The sequence below is a fragment of the Epargyreus clarus genome, unplaced genomic scaffold (assembly GCF_041222505.1).
Source record: "Epargyreus clarus isolate Ecla_fem2 unplaced genomic scaffold, WU_Ecla_fem_2.2 ptg000024l, whole genome shotgun sequence".
Lineage (NCBI taxonomy): Eukaryota > Metazoa > Arthropoda > Insecta > Lepidoptera > Hesperiidae > Epargyreus > Epargyreus clarus.
This window is the reverse complement of record NW_027332231.1, coordinates 9,419,038-9,436,096: the sequence shown is the minus strand read 5'-3', so window position 1 is coordinate 9,436,096 and position 17,059 is coordinate 9,419,038. Positions and strand designations below refer to the sequence as shown.

General features: G+C 36.2%; 1 protein-coding gene and 1 long non-coding RNA gene across 2 annotated transcripts; both read left to right on the top strand.

The window, feature by feature from the left end:
- Positions 1-1,630: 1,630 nt before the first annotated feature.
- Positions 1,631-4,492, top strand: LOC140752455 (uncharacterized). The gene is made up of 3 exons (XR_012103437.1): positions 1,631-2,637; positions 3,414-3,642; positions 4,192-4,492. It is a non-coding gene; the product is annotated as an uncharacterized LOC140752455 (long non-coding RNA).
- Positions 4,493-8,733: 4,241 nt separating this feature from the next.
- On the top strand, positions 8,734-15,372 carry LOC140752451 (ribitol 5-phosphate transferase FKRP). The gene is made up of 5 exons (XM_073086756.1): positions 8,734-9,703; positions 11,984-12,166; positions 12,629-12,801; positions 13,227-13,506; positions 14,139-15,372. The coding sequence occupies exons 1-5, from the start codon at positions 8,969-8,971 to the stop codon at positions 14,259-14,261; spliced, it is 1,494 nt and encodes a 497-aa protein (XP_072942857.1). The 5' UTR covers positions 8,734-8,968; the 3' UTR covers positions 14,262-15,372.
- The last annotated feature ends 1,687 nt before the right edge of the window (positions 15,373-17,059 follow it).

Sequence of the window (17,059 nt, the reverse complement as noted above, 5' to 3'; positions counted from 1 at the left end):
ACTACATCGAATTCATTCAATAGACATGTATGGAGTTTACTTCTGATATCCAAGATTATTGACAACTGAGCTTTGTATTTAAATGGGAATTTCGTGACAGTCTGCAAAGCACTCTGAGAATCAGTAAATATTAAAGTTTTTCCTAATTTCATTGTTAATATATATTCAACTGCTTTGAAGATACCATAACATTCACCTGTAAATACAGAGGTTTCAGGTGGAAGTTTAATTTTTTGTACAATATTGTACTGGGAATGATACAAACCTACACCCACACAACCAGATTTAGATTGTTTAGAAGCATCACAATAAATATGATGCCAGCCTTGCCATTTATTATTATTTATAATTGAATTAAATTTAGCATTACATTGAACATCATTTTTTGATAAGGAAAACTCGCAGATTTTAGGAGACATTAATAAAGAATCGTAACTATTGTTAAACAGCGGTAGCATAGTGCCAGCGGAAGTAGGAGCTTCAATACTATTAAATTTCTCAAAGCTTCGAAGAAGGCAGGGTGGAGATTTATGTGTCCAATATGGAGAATTTTTTAATTCATAAATTTGACGGATTTTTGTTAAAATTGGATGATTATAAATTTGGAGACACCGACCTAAAAATCTATCCGACAGATATTGTCGTCTTAAGTGTAGAGGGGGATCTCCACATTCAATTTGTAACGCATTGATTGGGCTAGATTTCATTGCACCTGAAATGATCCTTAAAGCTTTTGCTTGCACACCATCTAACTTTTTTAAACCAGCGACGTTACACGGTTCTAATAGGAAAGAGCCGTAATCAATAACACTTCGTATCATGGCATTATACACAAGTTTCATTGTATACGGATGGGCACCCCACCATACACCTGACAGACATCTTAGGATATTGAGGTTTTTTTCACATTTATTAGCTATATATTGACAATGAGGTATACCTGAAAGCTTAGAATCCATGATGAAACCTAAAAATTTTACTTCACTTTTTGTAGGAATGGTATCATTATTATATGTAACATTTAAATGTGGAGGACTTCGCATTCTGGAAAATAGAACTATCGCACTTTTGGACACTGATATGTCTAAACCATTCCTGTCTAACCATTCTTTAAGTAATTTAAGAGAAGATGTTAAATTTTCACAAGCTGTGGGTATTGATGAACTGGTGGAATAAAGCAATAAATCATCGGCGTATTGGAGAACTCTAACAGAATCATTAAATGTTTTATCTAAATCATGAGTATAAATGTTATATAAGATTGGACTAAGGACCGACCCTTGTGGAAGCCCCTTCCATATCGTTCTTGTAATCATACGATCTTCTACATTTAAGTTAATTTCTCTTTCAGATAGCATATTTATAATAAAATTTACAAGTATGTTAGGGATATTCAATTGAAGCATCTTAAGCTTTAATATTGGGATGAGAACATTATCATATGCAGATTTTATATCTAAAAAGGCTGCTAATATACTACAATTATTAGAAAAAGCAATGCGTATATCTGTTACTAAGATACTTATATTATCAAGAGTACCTTTACCTCTCCTAAATCCATATTGACTATCAGCCAAAAGTTTATTACTTTCGGCAAACCATTCAAGTCTATTTTTAACTAGATGTTCAGCAACTTTTGCTATAGTAGTTGAAAGAGCAATGGGGCGATAAGATGAAACTTCCAATGGAGGTTTGTCGGGTTTTAAAATGGGTATGATAATCTGAGATTTCCATGATAGAGGGATGTGCCCGCTAATCATAACAGAATTAATTAAATTTAAATAATATTCAGTGACACCATAACAATTATTTGAAAGAAATGAGTATGGTATGCCATCAGCGCCCGGTGCAGAGTCTTTTAAGTAACTAAGTACAGATGTTAATTCGGACATGGTAAATGGTGAGTTTAATCCGTCGCAATCATTGTTATATGAAATAGAAATTATGTTATCTTCAGGAACTGAGGCTGGGGCTAGTTTGTCCATAAATTTACATGCAACTGATAATGGCATTGTATGAGTTACGGATGGGTTAAAGGCTGATCGAATTTTTTTAATATTCTGCCAAACCAGAGTAGAACTAACATTAGGGCATAAAGAAGAACAAAATCTTTGCCACCCTTCTAATTTTTTCTCTTTAAGAATTTTCTTTGAAGCTTGTGACACCTGACAGTATATGTCAAAATTCTCAGTTGTCATTGAATTGCAATAATCTTTTTCAGCTTGTTTTCTTTTCCAGACTGCTTTAGAACAATCTTCATCCCACCAGGGTGGTGAAGGAATTTTATCGGGCCTGCTTTTTCGAATAGGAAAAGATTCGTCGGCAGCTTCAATAATTAGTTTTGCCAAAGCCTCGGCGCAAACTGGCTCCTGTCCTCTACAAACTTTAGGCAAAGTAGATAATCTTTTGTCGACATTAGACTTAAATAAAGTCCAGTCTGGGCTATTAAGTTTATATTTTAAACGGAAGGATCTTTTGAAAGTATGTGGTTTAAGATGGGGAAAAGAAATCAGCAATGGCATATGATCGCTGCCATATGAATAAGGCAATGATTGCCATGTAAGAATAGATGCAAGATCAGGAGTGCATATAGATATATCTGGCACACTATCACCTTGTTCAGGCTTAGTTCGCCGAGTAGGTGTTCCAGTATTAAGTACACACAAATTATTTATATCTAAGATTTCTAATAAAGATTCTCCATAACATGTAGATTTTGAACTTCCCCATGTAACATGTTGACAGTTTAAATCACCTAATAATAAAAATGGTTTTGGTAATCTGCTTAGAAAGACATTTATTTCAGATAAGATTGCCGAAGAAGGATTAGGAATATACACAGAAATTATATTTACATTATTTACATTAGCTCCAATAACACATATACCTTCACTATGGGATGGCAATATAAGTGGAGTAAAGGAGACTGAATTGTGTATGAGTATGGCGACTCCACCATACCCATCAGGCCTGTCTTCTCTGAGACATGAAAAACCTGGAACTCTAAAAGAGTAACCGGGCTTTAACCATGTCTCAGATAGTGTAACAACTATAGGGTTATATTTATTAATTAAGTATATTAAATCACTTTTGTTGCTAACTATGCTGCGGCAATTCCATTGGACTATGTTGGTTAACTTGTCCATCTTGGTTTTGCGCATTATTCATTTCATTTATTAAAAAGGCAGCGTTGTCCGGTTTTACAATATTTAACTTTATTAAAGTATTAATTAATTCATTTATGATATCTTTTACAGAAAAATGTTCAATTGTACTTTTTGCAATAGCAGAACCATTAGGTGCAGAAAGATTTGGGTTATAATCTTTAATAAGAGAGTTATGAGCTAATTTGTCATATCCTCTCACTTGTTTAGGTGGTACACGTGGTTTCAAAAATATTGTTTTTTTTGTAGATGTATTAGTACTAGAGTGTGGTGCTGTGGAAAGAATAGATTCGGAATGTAATGTATTTGGTTCAGAAAGTAAAACTTCGGCATATGACCTGGATATAGGGGGATGTATTTTAGAAGCTTCAAGATATGACATGCAACTTTGGGCCATTGTCAGCTTAATCCTTTTTTGTCTTTCAAATTCTGGGCAACATTTATTTATAGCAAAGTGAGATCCTGAACATGAACAGCAGTAAGCATTAATTTCAATGACACTACAAGTGTCTCCTGTATGTTCCTGACCGCATTTATAGCAACGTGGTTTAGATCTACAATGCACCTTAGTATGACCATATTTACAACAATTATAACATTGTATAGTTGGATAGATATATAGTTCCACACTTAATGAATTATAGCACATGAAAATTCTCTTAGGTAATATCTGTCCATCGAAGGTCAGTACTACAGATTGAGAGGGTTTCCATACAGGTGATCCTTCAACAATTACCTTATAATTCAGCCTACGCATATTTATAACTTCACCACAACCAATTGGTACCGATATATTGGACTTAATTTCTTCTTCAGACCATTCTGAGGGAACACCTTTTACTATGCCGACTCTCGTAACATTAAATGATGGAATAAAAGCTTTTAACTTGTTTTGTTCTAATAGGGGGCTCAAAACAAATTTATTAGCATCTTCATAGTTGACAAATGCCATGCTTATTCTATTGCGACCTATTCTTTTAAGACTGCCATTAACAATATTTTTAATCACATTATTATTTTTTTTCAGGAAATTACCAAATGTAATAGGGTGGAGTGTGGCACCGTCAGACAAAGATTGTGTAACTTTTTGGACATGTACAAGGAAAGGAGCATTATCTGTTTCAATATAATAACGAATGCGCCTAGTTGGTTCTGTACTAACTGTATCCTGGGTATTAGATACTTCCAAATTAGAGGTGTTACATACATCTGCGGGTGAAGATTCCAATGGAGGAGAGCTAATATCAACTTTTTTATGGGCTCTATGTTTTTTCTTTTCATTTCCACTAGATTCCTCACTTAAGCACATGCAGCTACGATTTGAATTATTATGGTGTTTTGATTTATCGGTCCTTTTCTTTTTATTGCAGTTTTTACAAAATTTGCGCGCAGCTTTAACACGTTTCCTTTCAGACCTGATAGAACTATCAGTGTCCATACTGGATTCGTTCTGTATTACAATATTAACTCCGACCTGGGGGATTTCAGGTCCCCCAGGATCGAAGGTACCATCCTCCGCCATAAAATAATTTAAAAGACTTACCCAAGTGAGATATTTACAAAACTATATATAATAAGATAAACTAATAAAAATATATTTACAATACACTACTTAACTGATCTTTAAACTACTAAAAAAATAAATTAAATGAAAAATCTCAAAAAAAGGCGCCCGCCAAGTTGAACGTTTCCCGCGCTTTTTCGACACTAGGGTTTCTGGTCGGGAATTCTCGGGAACTCGGGAAATTTCAAACGTCCAAAAAATCTTTAAAAAATCGTAGATTATAAAATTATTATCAAAATTACATTACTATGGTTTTAGTAACAATGCAATTAAGTGGTTTGATATTTACTATAGACATCGGTCACAATCGGTCGAATTGAGTAATGATTCAAACATGACCGCGACGTCCAGTTCTAAAAGTATCAAAGCCGGGGCACCTCAGGGCTTGAATCTTGCGCCGAACCTGTTTGCAATTTATAGTGCTGACGTGGTAAACAATATTGTAAATACCATCTATATGCGGAAGTCTATATACATTGCAACCATCGTGATATTCATGAAGCGGTAAATAAAATTAACGAAAATCTAGATTGAATAGCTAATGGTGTAGCATGCGTTGTGTTAAACGGAAACAAGTCCAAAATTTAATACTAGGTTCTAAGGCTCAAATAAGGTATATGTCTGACACAATACCTATTATTAAAATAAAAGATGAAAACGTAATTTAGGATTACTCATGGATGAAAATTTTCAATTTCAACAACATAATCTTTTTAAATACCAGTAGAAACTGTTTTTACAGGTTAAAGGTTCTATATCAAATATGAAATTATTTAACCGTTAACATACGTGAGAAAATTTGTGAGGCATTAATTCTATTAAAATTAAATTACATAGACGTGGTTTACGGTCCACGATTTTTGGCTCATACACGACAGCTAATACAGCGCGTTCAAAACACCTGTGGAAAACGCCTAAAAATGGAATCACGCAGGAAGCTTCACCTTGCCACACTTCTTTTTGGTATTATAAACAATAAAATGCCTTCTTATCTTGTCCGAAAATTGGTATGGTCGGCTAATGAGAAAATGTACAATACACGTCCTCGAAGGAATCCTTTAGTTGTACCTCTTCATCGCTCCTATTCCTTTCGAGGTAGCTTTAGATACGCCGCATCCAAGTGTTGGAACGATGTCCTTCCACCTCTCCGTAGTCTACAAACAGTAAATATATTTAGAAATAAGTATAAATTATACTTACTAGAGCTTCAGGTGAAATCTTGACAAATTATGATATACTTATTTATTTTTACTATCATTCACCTGATCAGTTATAGACTTTAAACCAATAACTCGCTTCTTCACAACTTGGATGCGACTTGGATGAAAACGAAAATTCATATAACTACATAAAACACCACATTATTACAAGCAAACATTCCTAATATACTTTTGATAATAATTAGTGTTATTCACAAGCATAGTTCAAATTGAGCAATACCAAAGTTGAGCAATACCCAGGCTCCCAGTGGTATGAACAAAATGCGTCTACCCGCGATATAACAATTAATAGAACTCAGCTGCTCACGTGTTTACTTTTTTTTTTTTTATAACATAAGAGTAGCAGACGAGCATGCAGTCCACCTGATGATAAGTGGCTACTGCCGCCCATGGACATCTGTAATCAACCCCAGATAGGATTATTCCTACCTGAGGTCGGCCACAGATGCGCTGCTACCCCTGAGGACTAAGCTGGAACGCCTCGGAAAAGTCTGTCTCCCTTACCACACCCTTCAAACCGGAACACAGCAGCGCCTAACACTGCTGTTATTAGGTAGAAATAGGTGTGGCGGTGGTGCCGCCGGAGTCGAACCACAAAGGGTTCTACCACCTTAAAACCACTTCTCTTCGCTGTACGCATATCCGTGAGCGCCATGGCATAAATGCTGAGTGAGTGCCTTTTCCGTATGCAACGTATACATACAAGCATAGGGATATGCTGTAACGTACTTAATTAATTATTGTATTTTTATTCGGCTGTGTTGTCTTATTATGAATCTTGAGTTTTCTATGTACCTATATCCCACTACTTTGTAATTTACGAAAGTAATTTGTATTGTTATGTGTATGTGTACAATGCATTACGTAATAAAGTTATTCCTTTCCTTCTTTCTTAAATTACTCATATATTTTAACATTCATGATGATTTTAACATGCAATACTCAATCTGAACATATTTACAATGTTAAAGTAGAACCTATCGCGTGAGAATATGTCATTTAAACACAAATTAATACCGATGTTTCAACCATATTGTAATGGTAGTAGTTACAATCCGACTATTGAAGAAATTAAGAATCATGTCAATATAAGAAATACATTTACAAATGAGGCACTAAATGCTCTCTTAATCAATCCATCCATTCATCGGCTTTTTGAGGACCACTGCTGGACATAGGCCTCTCATTATATAAATAAAATTGGCCAAATGTAAGTCGAACACGCACCCAGAGAGTTTCGTACCACCAAAATTTTTATTTATTTTATTTTTAGTATTAGTTATTATTGCAGCCATTGAATTACTTGCATTGTGAACATTTGAACCAAAGAGTATAGTAACCTTTGTATGATTTGAACAATCTACCTATTACGGTTCAGTAGATAAAGCGAAAAACATAAAAAATAGCGGTTTCTTGTATTTATTACAGCAGAGGATTAGTAATAGAGTTTTTCGTTTTTATTTTTTAGGTAAAAAGCACGCTGCAGCCATCCGATTTATACTTGGTATATATTTTATTATTATAATACAATTTTATTGTCTTCAGAAGACTGCATAGCCCTTTTTTTGTTCACGAGCGGAAAACAATCAAAAGGTACCTCGTGCCGTGAGAGCGACACAGGGTTATGTGTACTTTACTCTTACCGCCCTATAACCCCCCGATAACCGTCCTCGGCGCTGCGTAGAGGACTCCGGGATCTCCAAAGGAACGCAACCAGAGTCCTCTTAGCGCGTTGCCCCGTCGGGCTCCGCCCAGGTAAGCTTCACACGCGCCGCATAGTCTGGTGCGTACGACGGTATACAACCACACATACCGCCGTCCTTCCCGGGGCAGTTGGCCAGGCGGTTCGCAGTTGTACAGCCCTAGGGTTGCACAGCCCTAGTACAACCTGGCTAGAAAAAAGATGTGATACTTATTTTTAAGCCTGGAACATTCTTTTATTAAGGATCCGCTGTGCGTCCGCCTGCGGTGCCCGGGATTTTAAACTCGATTAATTATTTTAAAGTCTTTGGAGGGTGAGACAATATTTCCACCCATCTATTAGCATTTACAGGTCCACTGCCAGACATATCAGGCTCGAATACTTTTTAATTCAGGCAATGCGGAATTTGGAATAAGAAAGCACTTCATAATTTTGCGAACGTAGCTAAGGGATTCTTCGAGTAACCTCATTTGCACAACAACAACCTATACGAGTGTGACATGGAGTCGTGCTAGATTTTTGCATTGTCCCTGTTGATTTTAAGACCCGTCCGTTGTGATGCATTGTGAATGTCACGAAGGTTTTTAAGATGCCATCACTGCCATACATATTTCTACCTAATAACGGAAGTTGTCGTATTGAGTTAATGATCGAAATAAACCTGGCTAAGGGCAACGGTACTTTTAGTAGTCATTTGGACTTGGACAGAAATGGTCGCCAGGGATTTTTATTAGTGCTTGATATTTTATGTCAAAGAAGGGCTTAACGTAAACCTATACGCATATATTATACTGTTTGACTTGAACGGTAGAGCAGTTGTAAAAATTTTTTTGGGCAGGGGAACAGCTGCCCCAGATGTATAAGACGTTTTTTTAATTTCTAGGGCGGTGGGCCGCTGCATGTTCCTCTTGATCGAAAATACTAAACAAAGGGTAAAAAAATCCAATAAAGGAATACTTTTTGTATAAGTGATTTACAAAACAAATTTTATTTTAACTAACTGAAAGAGCAAATTAGTTAGTAGCTATGGTTTACAATATTTATGATCTTCAAATGGAAGTAGGAAAATGGGAAATGACATTTGTGTACTTTTTTTTAATGTCATCTTGTGAAAATTGACAGGACGGAATAGTGACCGTGAAAATACAGGAAAATATAATAAGAAGTTAATAAACAATACAAGTTACGGATGATTTAAAAAAGATAATATGAGTTGGGATAAATAATATAAAATGTTATTAACGTCTTACTGTCAACGCAGTGTTGATTCATTTTATTAAAAATATTATGAATGAAATATTTAAAATAATAAATAATCATGAAGCTATTCAACTTACTGTTGGGTCGTTTTACCGTATCAAAGCTTGTAGCCTTAACGTTAACAGCGGTATTCATGTATGGCTTCTGCCAGATGCTGCACTCTAGGATGCGCGCTATGCAGCAAGCGGAAATACACCCGCCCTCCACACATTTGCGTCCAGTTCGGCATTTGAGTAAAGTGACCACTGTGGTGTTCCGTCAATTCGAGGAATTCGAAAACGATATCGCGGACAGCGTGCAGACGTTGGTGACGGCACTACCTAATATTCCGATTGTGATTTTGTGTCAGAGTAAGCAATACCCGCCGTTCCAATTCTCTGTTTCAAATGAAACGCTGCGCAACGTTCGCGTGGTCTCTCTCGAGCTGAAACTCGACGCGTCGCCTCGCGACTTGAATCCTCTAACACACATCTTAACGGAGTATGTAATGATCGTACCGGATTCCATTCGCGTCACACGTCGGTCGTTACAGATACCATCTAATTCTAAGGAGCTTAAAAACCATCCTATAGCTATAGGGGTGGGTAACTCTCGCCTGGTTTGTCAGCAAGTCACCTGGAACTATGCTGACTGGACTCTGCAGTATACGAAAGAAGCGGGCAAGCTGTGTGACGCAGTCAGTGGGCAACATGCCCTCATTATCAAAACTTCACTGCTCCAAAGCCTACCTCAGCCGTTTGCCTTCCCGTTCCCAGAAGCACTGTATTTACAGACAGCAGTTAAGAATGTTAAGGTAATTGTCACATTCACTAGATTTACATTTAACAGTGATTAACTACATAAAGAATCCCTCATCTACATAGAGCTCCTGAATCCATATGAAGTTGGTTACCAATGTCCGTGGGTGGCAGTGATCACTTATTGTTGGTGAACTTCATGCCCATTGGCTTTTCACTGTTATAAAAAAATTTAAGCTATTGAAATATGAATGGTAAAAGAACCATGGGTATACTATGTTAATATTTCACAGATATATCATTTGTTTATCCAAGAATTACCATGCTTTGGTCATTTGTGTAGAAGGATCCAAGGTCCAAAAGTTGTATTCATGAACTGTTAAGTTTTCTTTCTGCCTTTCCTTCTCTTCGTTACATACTTCTTTTGCACTGCGCAGAGCCAATTTATTTCACTTATATTACTTACTAGCTGACCTGGCAAAAGTTGTGGTGCCAGATAAATAAAAAAAAATTAAGGGTGAACAACCCTTATCACTTAGGGGTATGACTTCTATGATTGTTTTTTAAGGAATAGTTAATACTGTTAATTTTTTTAATTAGGGATGACTGAGAGTGTTATAAACGTAGGAGTAGACAAATATAATCAGAAAGCTTCGAACTGCTAAGCTATCGGGAGTTACACATGTTATTATAAGTCAACCATAAAAGATAGACATATGCTGTCGTGGGATGGGTAAAGTACCTGAAGATACATCTTCCTACAGACCGATCAGCTTACTGCCTATACTGTCAAAAGTAATGGAAATACTTTTCCTAAAGCCACTAAACACCGTAATCATACAAAATAAGATCATACCCGACCACCAATTTGGCTTCAGAAAAAAACATGGCACTATTGAACAGGTACATAGACTAGTATAAGAAATACACAAGGGTTTCGAAAATAAGAAATATTGCTGTGCAGCATTTCTCGACATATCACAGGCCTTTGATAAAGTCTGGCACACTGGTTTATTGTACAAAATAAAAAAACATCTCCCAATAAACTATTACATCTTACTAAAATCATATCTGTCTGACAGATTTTTTTACGTCAAGCAGGGTGAAGAAATATCCAAACTGCCCATGCGGGAGTACCACAAGGAAGTGTGCTTGGCCCCATCCTATACCTAATCTTCACTGCAGACTTACCAATAACAGATGGCGTCGTAATAGGTACTTTTGCCGATGACACCGCGGCCTTAACGGCCCATGATGAACCAGCACAAGCAAGTAACATGTTACAGCGTCTCTAAACAGCATCACAGATTGGCTAACTACCTGGCGGATAAAAGCAAACGAAACAACGGCAGTTCAGGTAACCTTTACAACGCGACGCTAAACGTGTCCCTCCGTGAAGCTCAACGGAGTACAAATACCCCAAGCTCATGAAGTCAAATACCTTGGACTTTATCTTGATCGCCGTCTCACCTGGAGGAAACACATCTTCACCAAGCGAAAAGCACTGGGGATCCAATTGAGAAAAATGTATTGGATGCTCGGAAAAAAGTCACAGCTGTCAATGGAAAACAAACTTCTAATATACAAGTGTATCCTAAAACCAATCTGGACTTACGGCATCCAACTCTGGGGCACAGCCGCTAACTTCAACCTTGAAATACTCCAGAGGTTCCAGTCCAAAATGCTAAGGATCATTACAGACGCTCCATGGTTCATAACAAACCAACAATTACACCGCAACCTTCAAATCAGAAAAGTCCAAGAAGAGATCAAGCACTCAATTAAATCCTACAGGAATAGAATAGAAAACCATCCAAATAGACTGACTAAACACTTAATAAATAACACCTCAACATTCAAAAGGCTAAAAAGAAAGTCCCCTAGAGATTTATAGGGATTGATAAACATAAGGGGCGTACGTCGCTGGACTGACTGCCCCTCAAGTCAAACATATAAATCCATAACCCTATGCTGAATGTTCACAAGAAACAGATCGCATAAAGAACATAAGTAAAAAAAAAAAATATCCATACCCATACTAAATATCCCACGACAGCATATGTCTATCTTTTATGGTTGACTTACAATAACACATGTAACTCCCGATAGCTTAGCAGTTCCCAGCTTTCTGATTATATAATTATATATGTCTACTCCTTTATGCTTTGTTTTGATTCTTGTTTTTTTAGTCATGTGTGTGCTGCTATGTATTCCGTAAATACAATTTATTTATTATTATTATTATTATTAAATAAAATTAAATGAAAAGGCAGCCATCAAAGTAAAAGTGAGGTTTTTAATTTTTTAATTCTAATTTTGAATATGTATACTTTCAGATATTTATGTCGGATGGGAAGATTGGAGCTGGTCGAAGTGTTTTAAAAACACCAGCTTCGAAGCAGAAGGTCTCAAGGCGCATGAGAGATTACAGAGTGGCGCTGTACAAGCAGCTTGGAGTGAAGGCAGTTATACGAGAGGATGGTCGGGTGCAGTGGTATGGATGTAAGCGAGAAACACAGGTAAATTTTACCGCTGGCTTTGTGTATATAATCATTATCAATTTGAAGGTAAAATTCATCAAATAGTAAATACCAAATAGTCCAAATCAAAAACAATTTGATGCTTATCCATAAATAAATAAAATTGAGTACCTTGTATACCTCTGGTGGAAAAGCACCCTAGCTTTACAATGTTCTAGATTATATAGTACTGAGGTCCAGGCATGAGACACAAAATAAGAAGGGAAAATTGAGAATTAATATTTATTATAGAAGATTTATTTAACAATAATTACATACAAGACTAACGGACTAATGTGAAGATTTAAATGCCGATCTTTCTATTTCTATAATTAGACTGATGCATTGTACATGTAACTCTTTTGACGCTAGTTCACATTCTCCATAACCCTTCAAATGTTGACTTTGCAGTATTTTGGGTTGAATATTGAGTGTACTCAAGTAAACTATACACATTTCCAGCGCTGTTTCCCACCTGTACAAGGGACACCGTCCTACGTGTTAGCCGGTCGTAACTTGCCGCCATGCTGTCGCCGCAACATTCGCCGCACTGCAGCTCACGTGCTACGGTCCTTGTTACAAGCTGGAGCGAGGTGCTGGTTGGAGACCACGTCGCTACTCGGGGCAGTGACACAGTGAGCATTGGATTGTATTTGTAGTGATTTGCAGTTGTAAAGCTCTAATTTCCAGGCTCGGTTTTTAGGAGAGGGATATATTTTTTAGCAGAGATCATGAAGTTTGAGATTATTCTACTGTATGTCGCACCAGTATGTTAGAAATCGATTGTTTTCTTTTATTTCGTATTATTACTAAAATTAAATTAATTAGAAGTACATTGAGAAATCATCAATATTTTGTCAACAATTCAATGTTAATCAGCGATTAAAGACTAATCTAAAGGCAACTTTTATCATTTTAGTGTAACCATAATCTGTGATTTTGTAACTTTCATAACGAAATTTGCCATCACCCTCGAAATCGACGGATGTCAGTCGTTTTAGTACATTATTATACTACTTTTATATTTTTGTACGTTATTATTTTTGTGCGTAATTTTCAGAGGGGACATCCTACCATGGGCGGAGTACGCTGAAATAGGTATCCACGCGTCCGACCTCACCCGAGTGTCGTGGCTACAAAGAGGTGGGGCTGATGCTGACGGGTTCGTCTGGGAGCGAGCCACTAAGGGACATTACTACAGAGTGGCCTACTCGGCCACAAACAGAGTGTACGTGTTGGTACTGCCCTTCACAGCGAAGAACGGAACCATGTGGCCGGCGGATTGGGTGATGGCGCACCAACGGGAGTTCCCTGAGAGGCACCTGCATCCTCTTGCTCAAGTATGTTGACTTGTTATATTTATTTTCAAAGGAAGCTTGTTTTATGACTTAATTAGTGTAATCAAGGGTTTAGTAAACTTTGTCATAAAGGTAATTCGGTAAATTGTTATCTGCAAATCTTAATGTTTCATTATAACAAAGGTGTATTTATAGGCAGACCTATATACATAATTGAAAAAATCATTGAATTTATCCTTAAGCATACCAACAATATTATCATGGACTTAACATGGTATTTCATGCTTACTTTGGTTAGACTCTAATGGCTGCCATTCCCACAGGTCTGTGCTACCCACAGGTAGCACAGACAAATCTAAATATATATAACTCAAAGGTGACTGACTGACATAGTGATCTATCAACGCACAGCCCAAACCACTGGACGGATCGGGCTGAAATTTGGCATGCAGGTGAATGTTATGACGTAGGCATCCGCTAAAGGATTCTGATCAATTCTACCCCAAGGGGATAAAATAGGGGATGAAAATATTACTTCGTAACGCGAGCGGAGCCGCGGGCAAAAGCTCGTTAAAAATAAGTGCATAATAAGTGAACTGCAATTGACACTTATAGTGAAATCATTCATACCGCTAAAGAACATAATATATCAAGCTTTTTGAAAATATTTTCAGATACAATTCGCGGGTAGGCAGGCCCCTGCCCCGAACGACGCGCGTGCTTTCCTCGACTTAAAACTCGGAATTGGCGCTGTGGAGAAATGTAACAAAATTGGAGCTAAATTACTTTATCCTTAGGAGTAAGACCACTTGACTTATACTTGACAAGATATACACTAATTTATAGCTCATTTACGTATTTGCATCATTCATAAATTTCTGTTTAACAGAATTGGCAAGATTCTAAGTCAAATTTTATCACAAGGTAAAAACAATTTTTTCTCATAATCAATGACTAAGTTAGTCATGTTTTGTTCCAATAAATAATATGTTTGTAAATGGCAGCTTTTAAACATCTCTCGTTCACACTTATAGGACAACCGAGAGGTACAATGACGGTATCCAACAGTACAAGTGAACTTTAGTTTAAATGTTGGTTGAAGGTCATTCAATGTGTGGGAGTTTGTGGCATATGGAATAAGTTGTAAAATGTCTCAGATTTTTTGTATTTTTTTATAAGTTGCGTGTTCTGTATACTTCTGTTGTGTTATTTATGACTTTTAATTGCACAATTGAATGATAACGATATTTCAGAGTTTAAGTGAATGAAGGAAATATTGAACGAATGAAAGAATGAACTTTATTGTACATGTAGGTACACATATATTTCTACTAATGCATTTATGGTACTAGTCATATTCTTGATAAAATATAACATAATAATTAAGATATATTATGTGAAATATTTTTCTCATATTGAAAATTGATGTATGATGATAAAAGTAAAAAAAAATCTTGATGTGTCTAAAAAAATTACTCGTTCTTTGTTGCATGTGGATGTTGTATTTGATTTTTAATTTAACTTCCGTTATTGATAAAATCGAATCTCTCCAAAACCAAGGTCGACATTTGACACTAACTTTATACTCGAAATTGTCAAATTTCTATCTTTGGTAATGGGGGTAGATTGAGTATTAATAATGGACAATAGTGAATTTCGATTTTTAAATCTCGATGTTTGTGGTCATTGATAATAATATGTGACATAAAGATTAACTTTGTGATCAAAACCAAAGAATGGAAACAAAAATAATTAAATTTAATTAATAAGCCTTGGAATTTTAATACTCATAAATGATTTGAATGTAGCATTAAAAGTAATTTAGGGTAAGATTAATTTGAATCGTCTGTTGCTTATCTGTCAGTATTAAGAGCTAATTGTTTGTGAAAATTAATTATTATTAAAAATAGTACCAGATATGGTACATAAAACTGTATATAAAATTATGAATAGTGACGTAAGTTTAAATAATTGCATTTTTTTTTAATAGAATTGGTAATTGTGGCTTGCAAACATGTTAAACTAAACGATGTTAATAATATCCGTACCAGGCGTAAATAAGTTAACAAGTCGAAAATGCATATAATATGTATTTTATTAAAAATGAGGCTTTTTCTTTAGTTTGTCATTTAACATTACTTCCGAGAATTTGATCCTTATAAGCGACACTATCTGAGAGTGGAATAACATAGGGTGTTTTTTTTCAAACGAACTTGTTCGATTCCCGGAAAATATATTTAAAAAAAAACCAATCATACAGTTTTAGTTTTCGTTTTAGTTTTTGTCAAATTGGACCTCGTAACTCCTTCCAGCATTTGTCGCTAATCCTTATAAATTCGGATTTGGTCCTGAAGACCCATTTGAAAAATTTACCCTGTATACATTATTATTATTAAGTAGGTCGATCAACATATTCAGTCTTATCAACATATTCACGCCTGGTATCCATAAATATATTAAGAAACAAATTTATATAATTATTACCTTTAAAATATTATTTAATGGATCTCATGTCATACACTAGTCACGATTTGTTTCGAAGACCATTTAAAATGGCGTTGTTTTGTTTATAGAGTTTATTAGAGTTTAAAGCAAAATTGCGACAAAGTGCCCTTTACATTAAATAAGGATCTAAAATAATCTTCTACACTATATTGTAAAGTAAAAAAAAATACGTGTGGCACTCGGAGACTGCCGCGGTAAAGCTATTGCATAGCATTTTTATCAACTTGTGCAAATTGCAAGCGTGATATTTCAAAAAGTCATTAACCCGTCAACTGGCGTGTGCGCCCCGGGGCGCACAGATCGCTACTAAAAAGAATCACCGCTGTGCCGGTCAGAGTGGGGGGTGTTAGGTTTTTTTCGTTACGGAATTTCTGGATTCGGTCTCCACGCTCAAGGCCCGCGATAGAAGCTATGCAATAGCTTAAAAATAAATCATTTTTAGTGACGGTAGTTTAATAAATGAATACGTCAATATATTGCATTTACACTAAAAATGTATCGTTAGATATTCCTAGTATAGTGGGAATACTTGTATAATGTAAAGGGCATTTTAGATAGTTTTATAATAGAGAAATTAAGGCCCATGTTTAAATTGGTACCTAATGAGTAACGATAAATTTGTTCAAACCAAGAAAGATGGTTTAAATGCAACAATAATGCTTGTAATGTAGCATTTTCACCTATAGTATAAGTCTCAGAACAGTAAAGGTATATTACATTATTTTCTAGGATTCTATTGATGTTTATTGTAAATTAACATACCTTTCTTTATGGCCCTACCAGACTGTCATTTAGGATCGGTAATTTGCGTTTTGACGACAGTATCGATGCTTCATCACGTTTTGGTGTCTTTTTATATTCGGCCGCGTGAAAAAAGATACAACGCTCGGCGACAAGAACGCCGGCCACACCTACCGGCGCTGTGTCGAGCGGCGCGGCGAGCGGCAGCATGCCGCAGCTCGCCGCGGCGACGACGGCGGTGGACGTATTTAGGACTATTTAAATTTAAAAAATGTTGCCTTTGCCTGGAAACGAGTGCCGTAGCTCAAGGTATTATTCAGTCAAGACTAGCGCAACCACTTAACCTGAA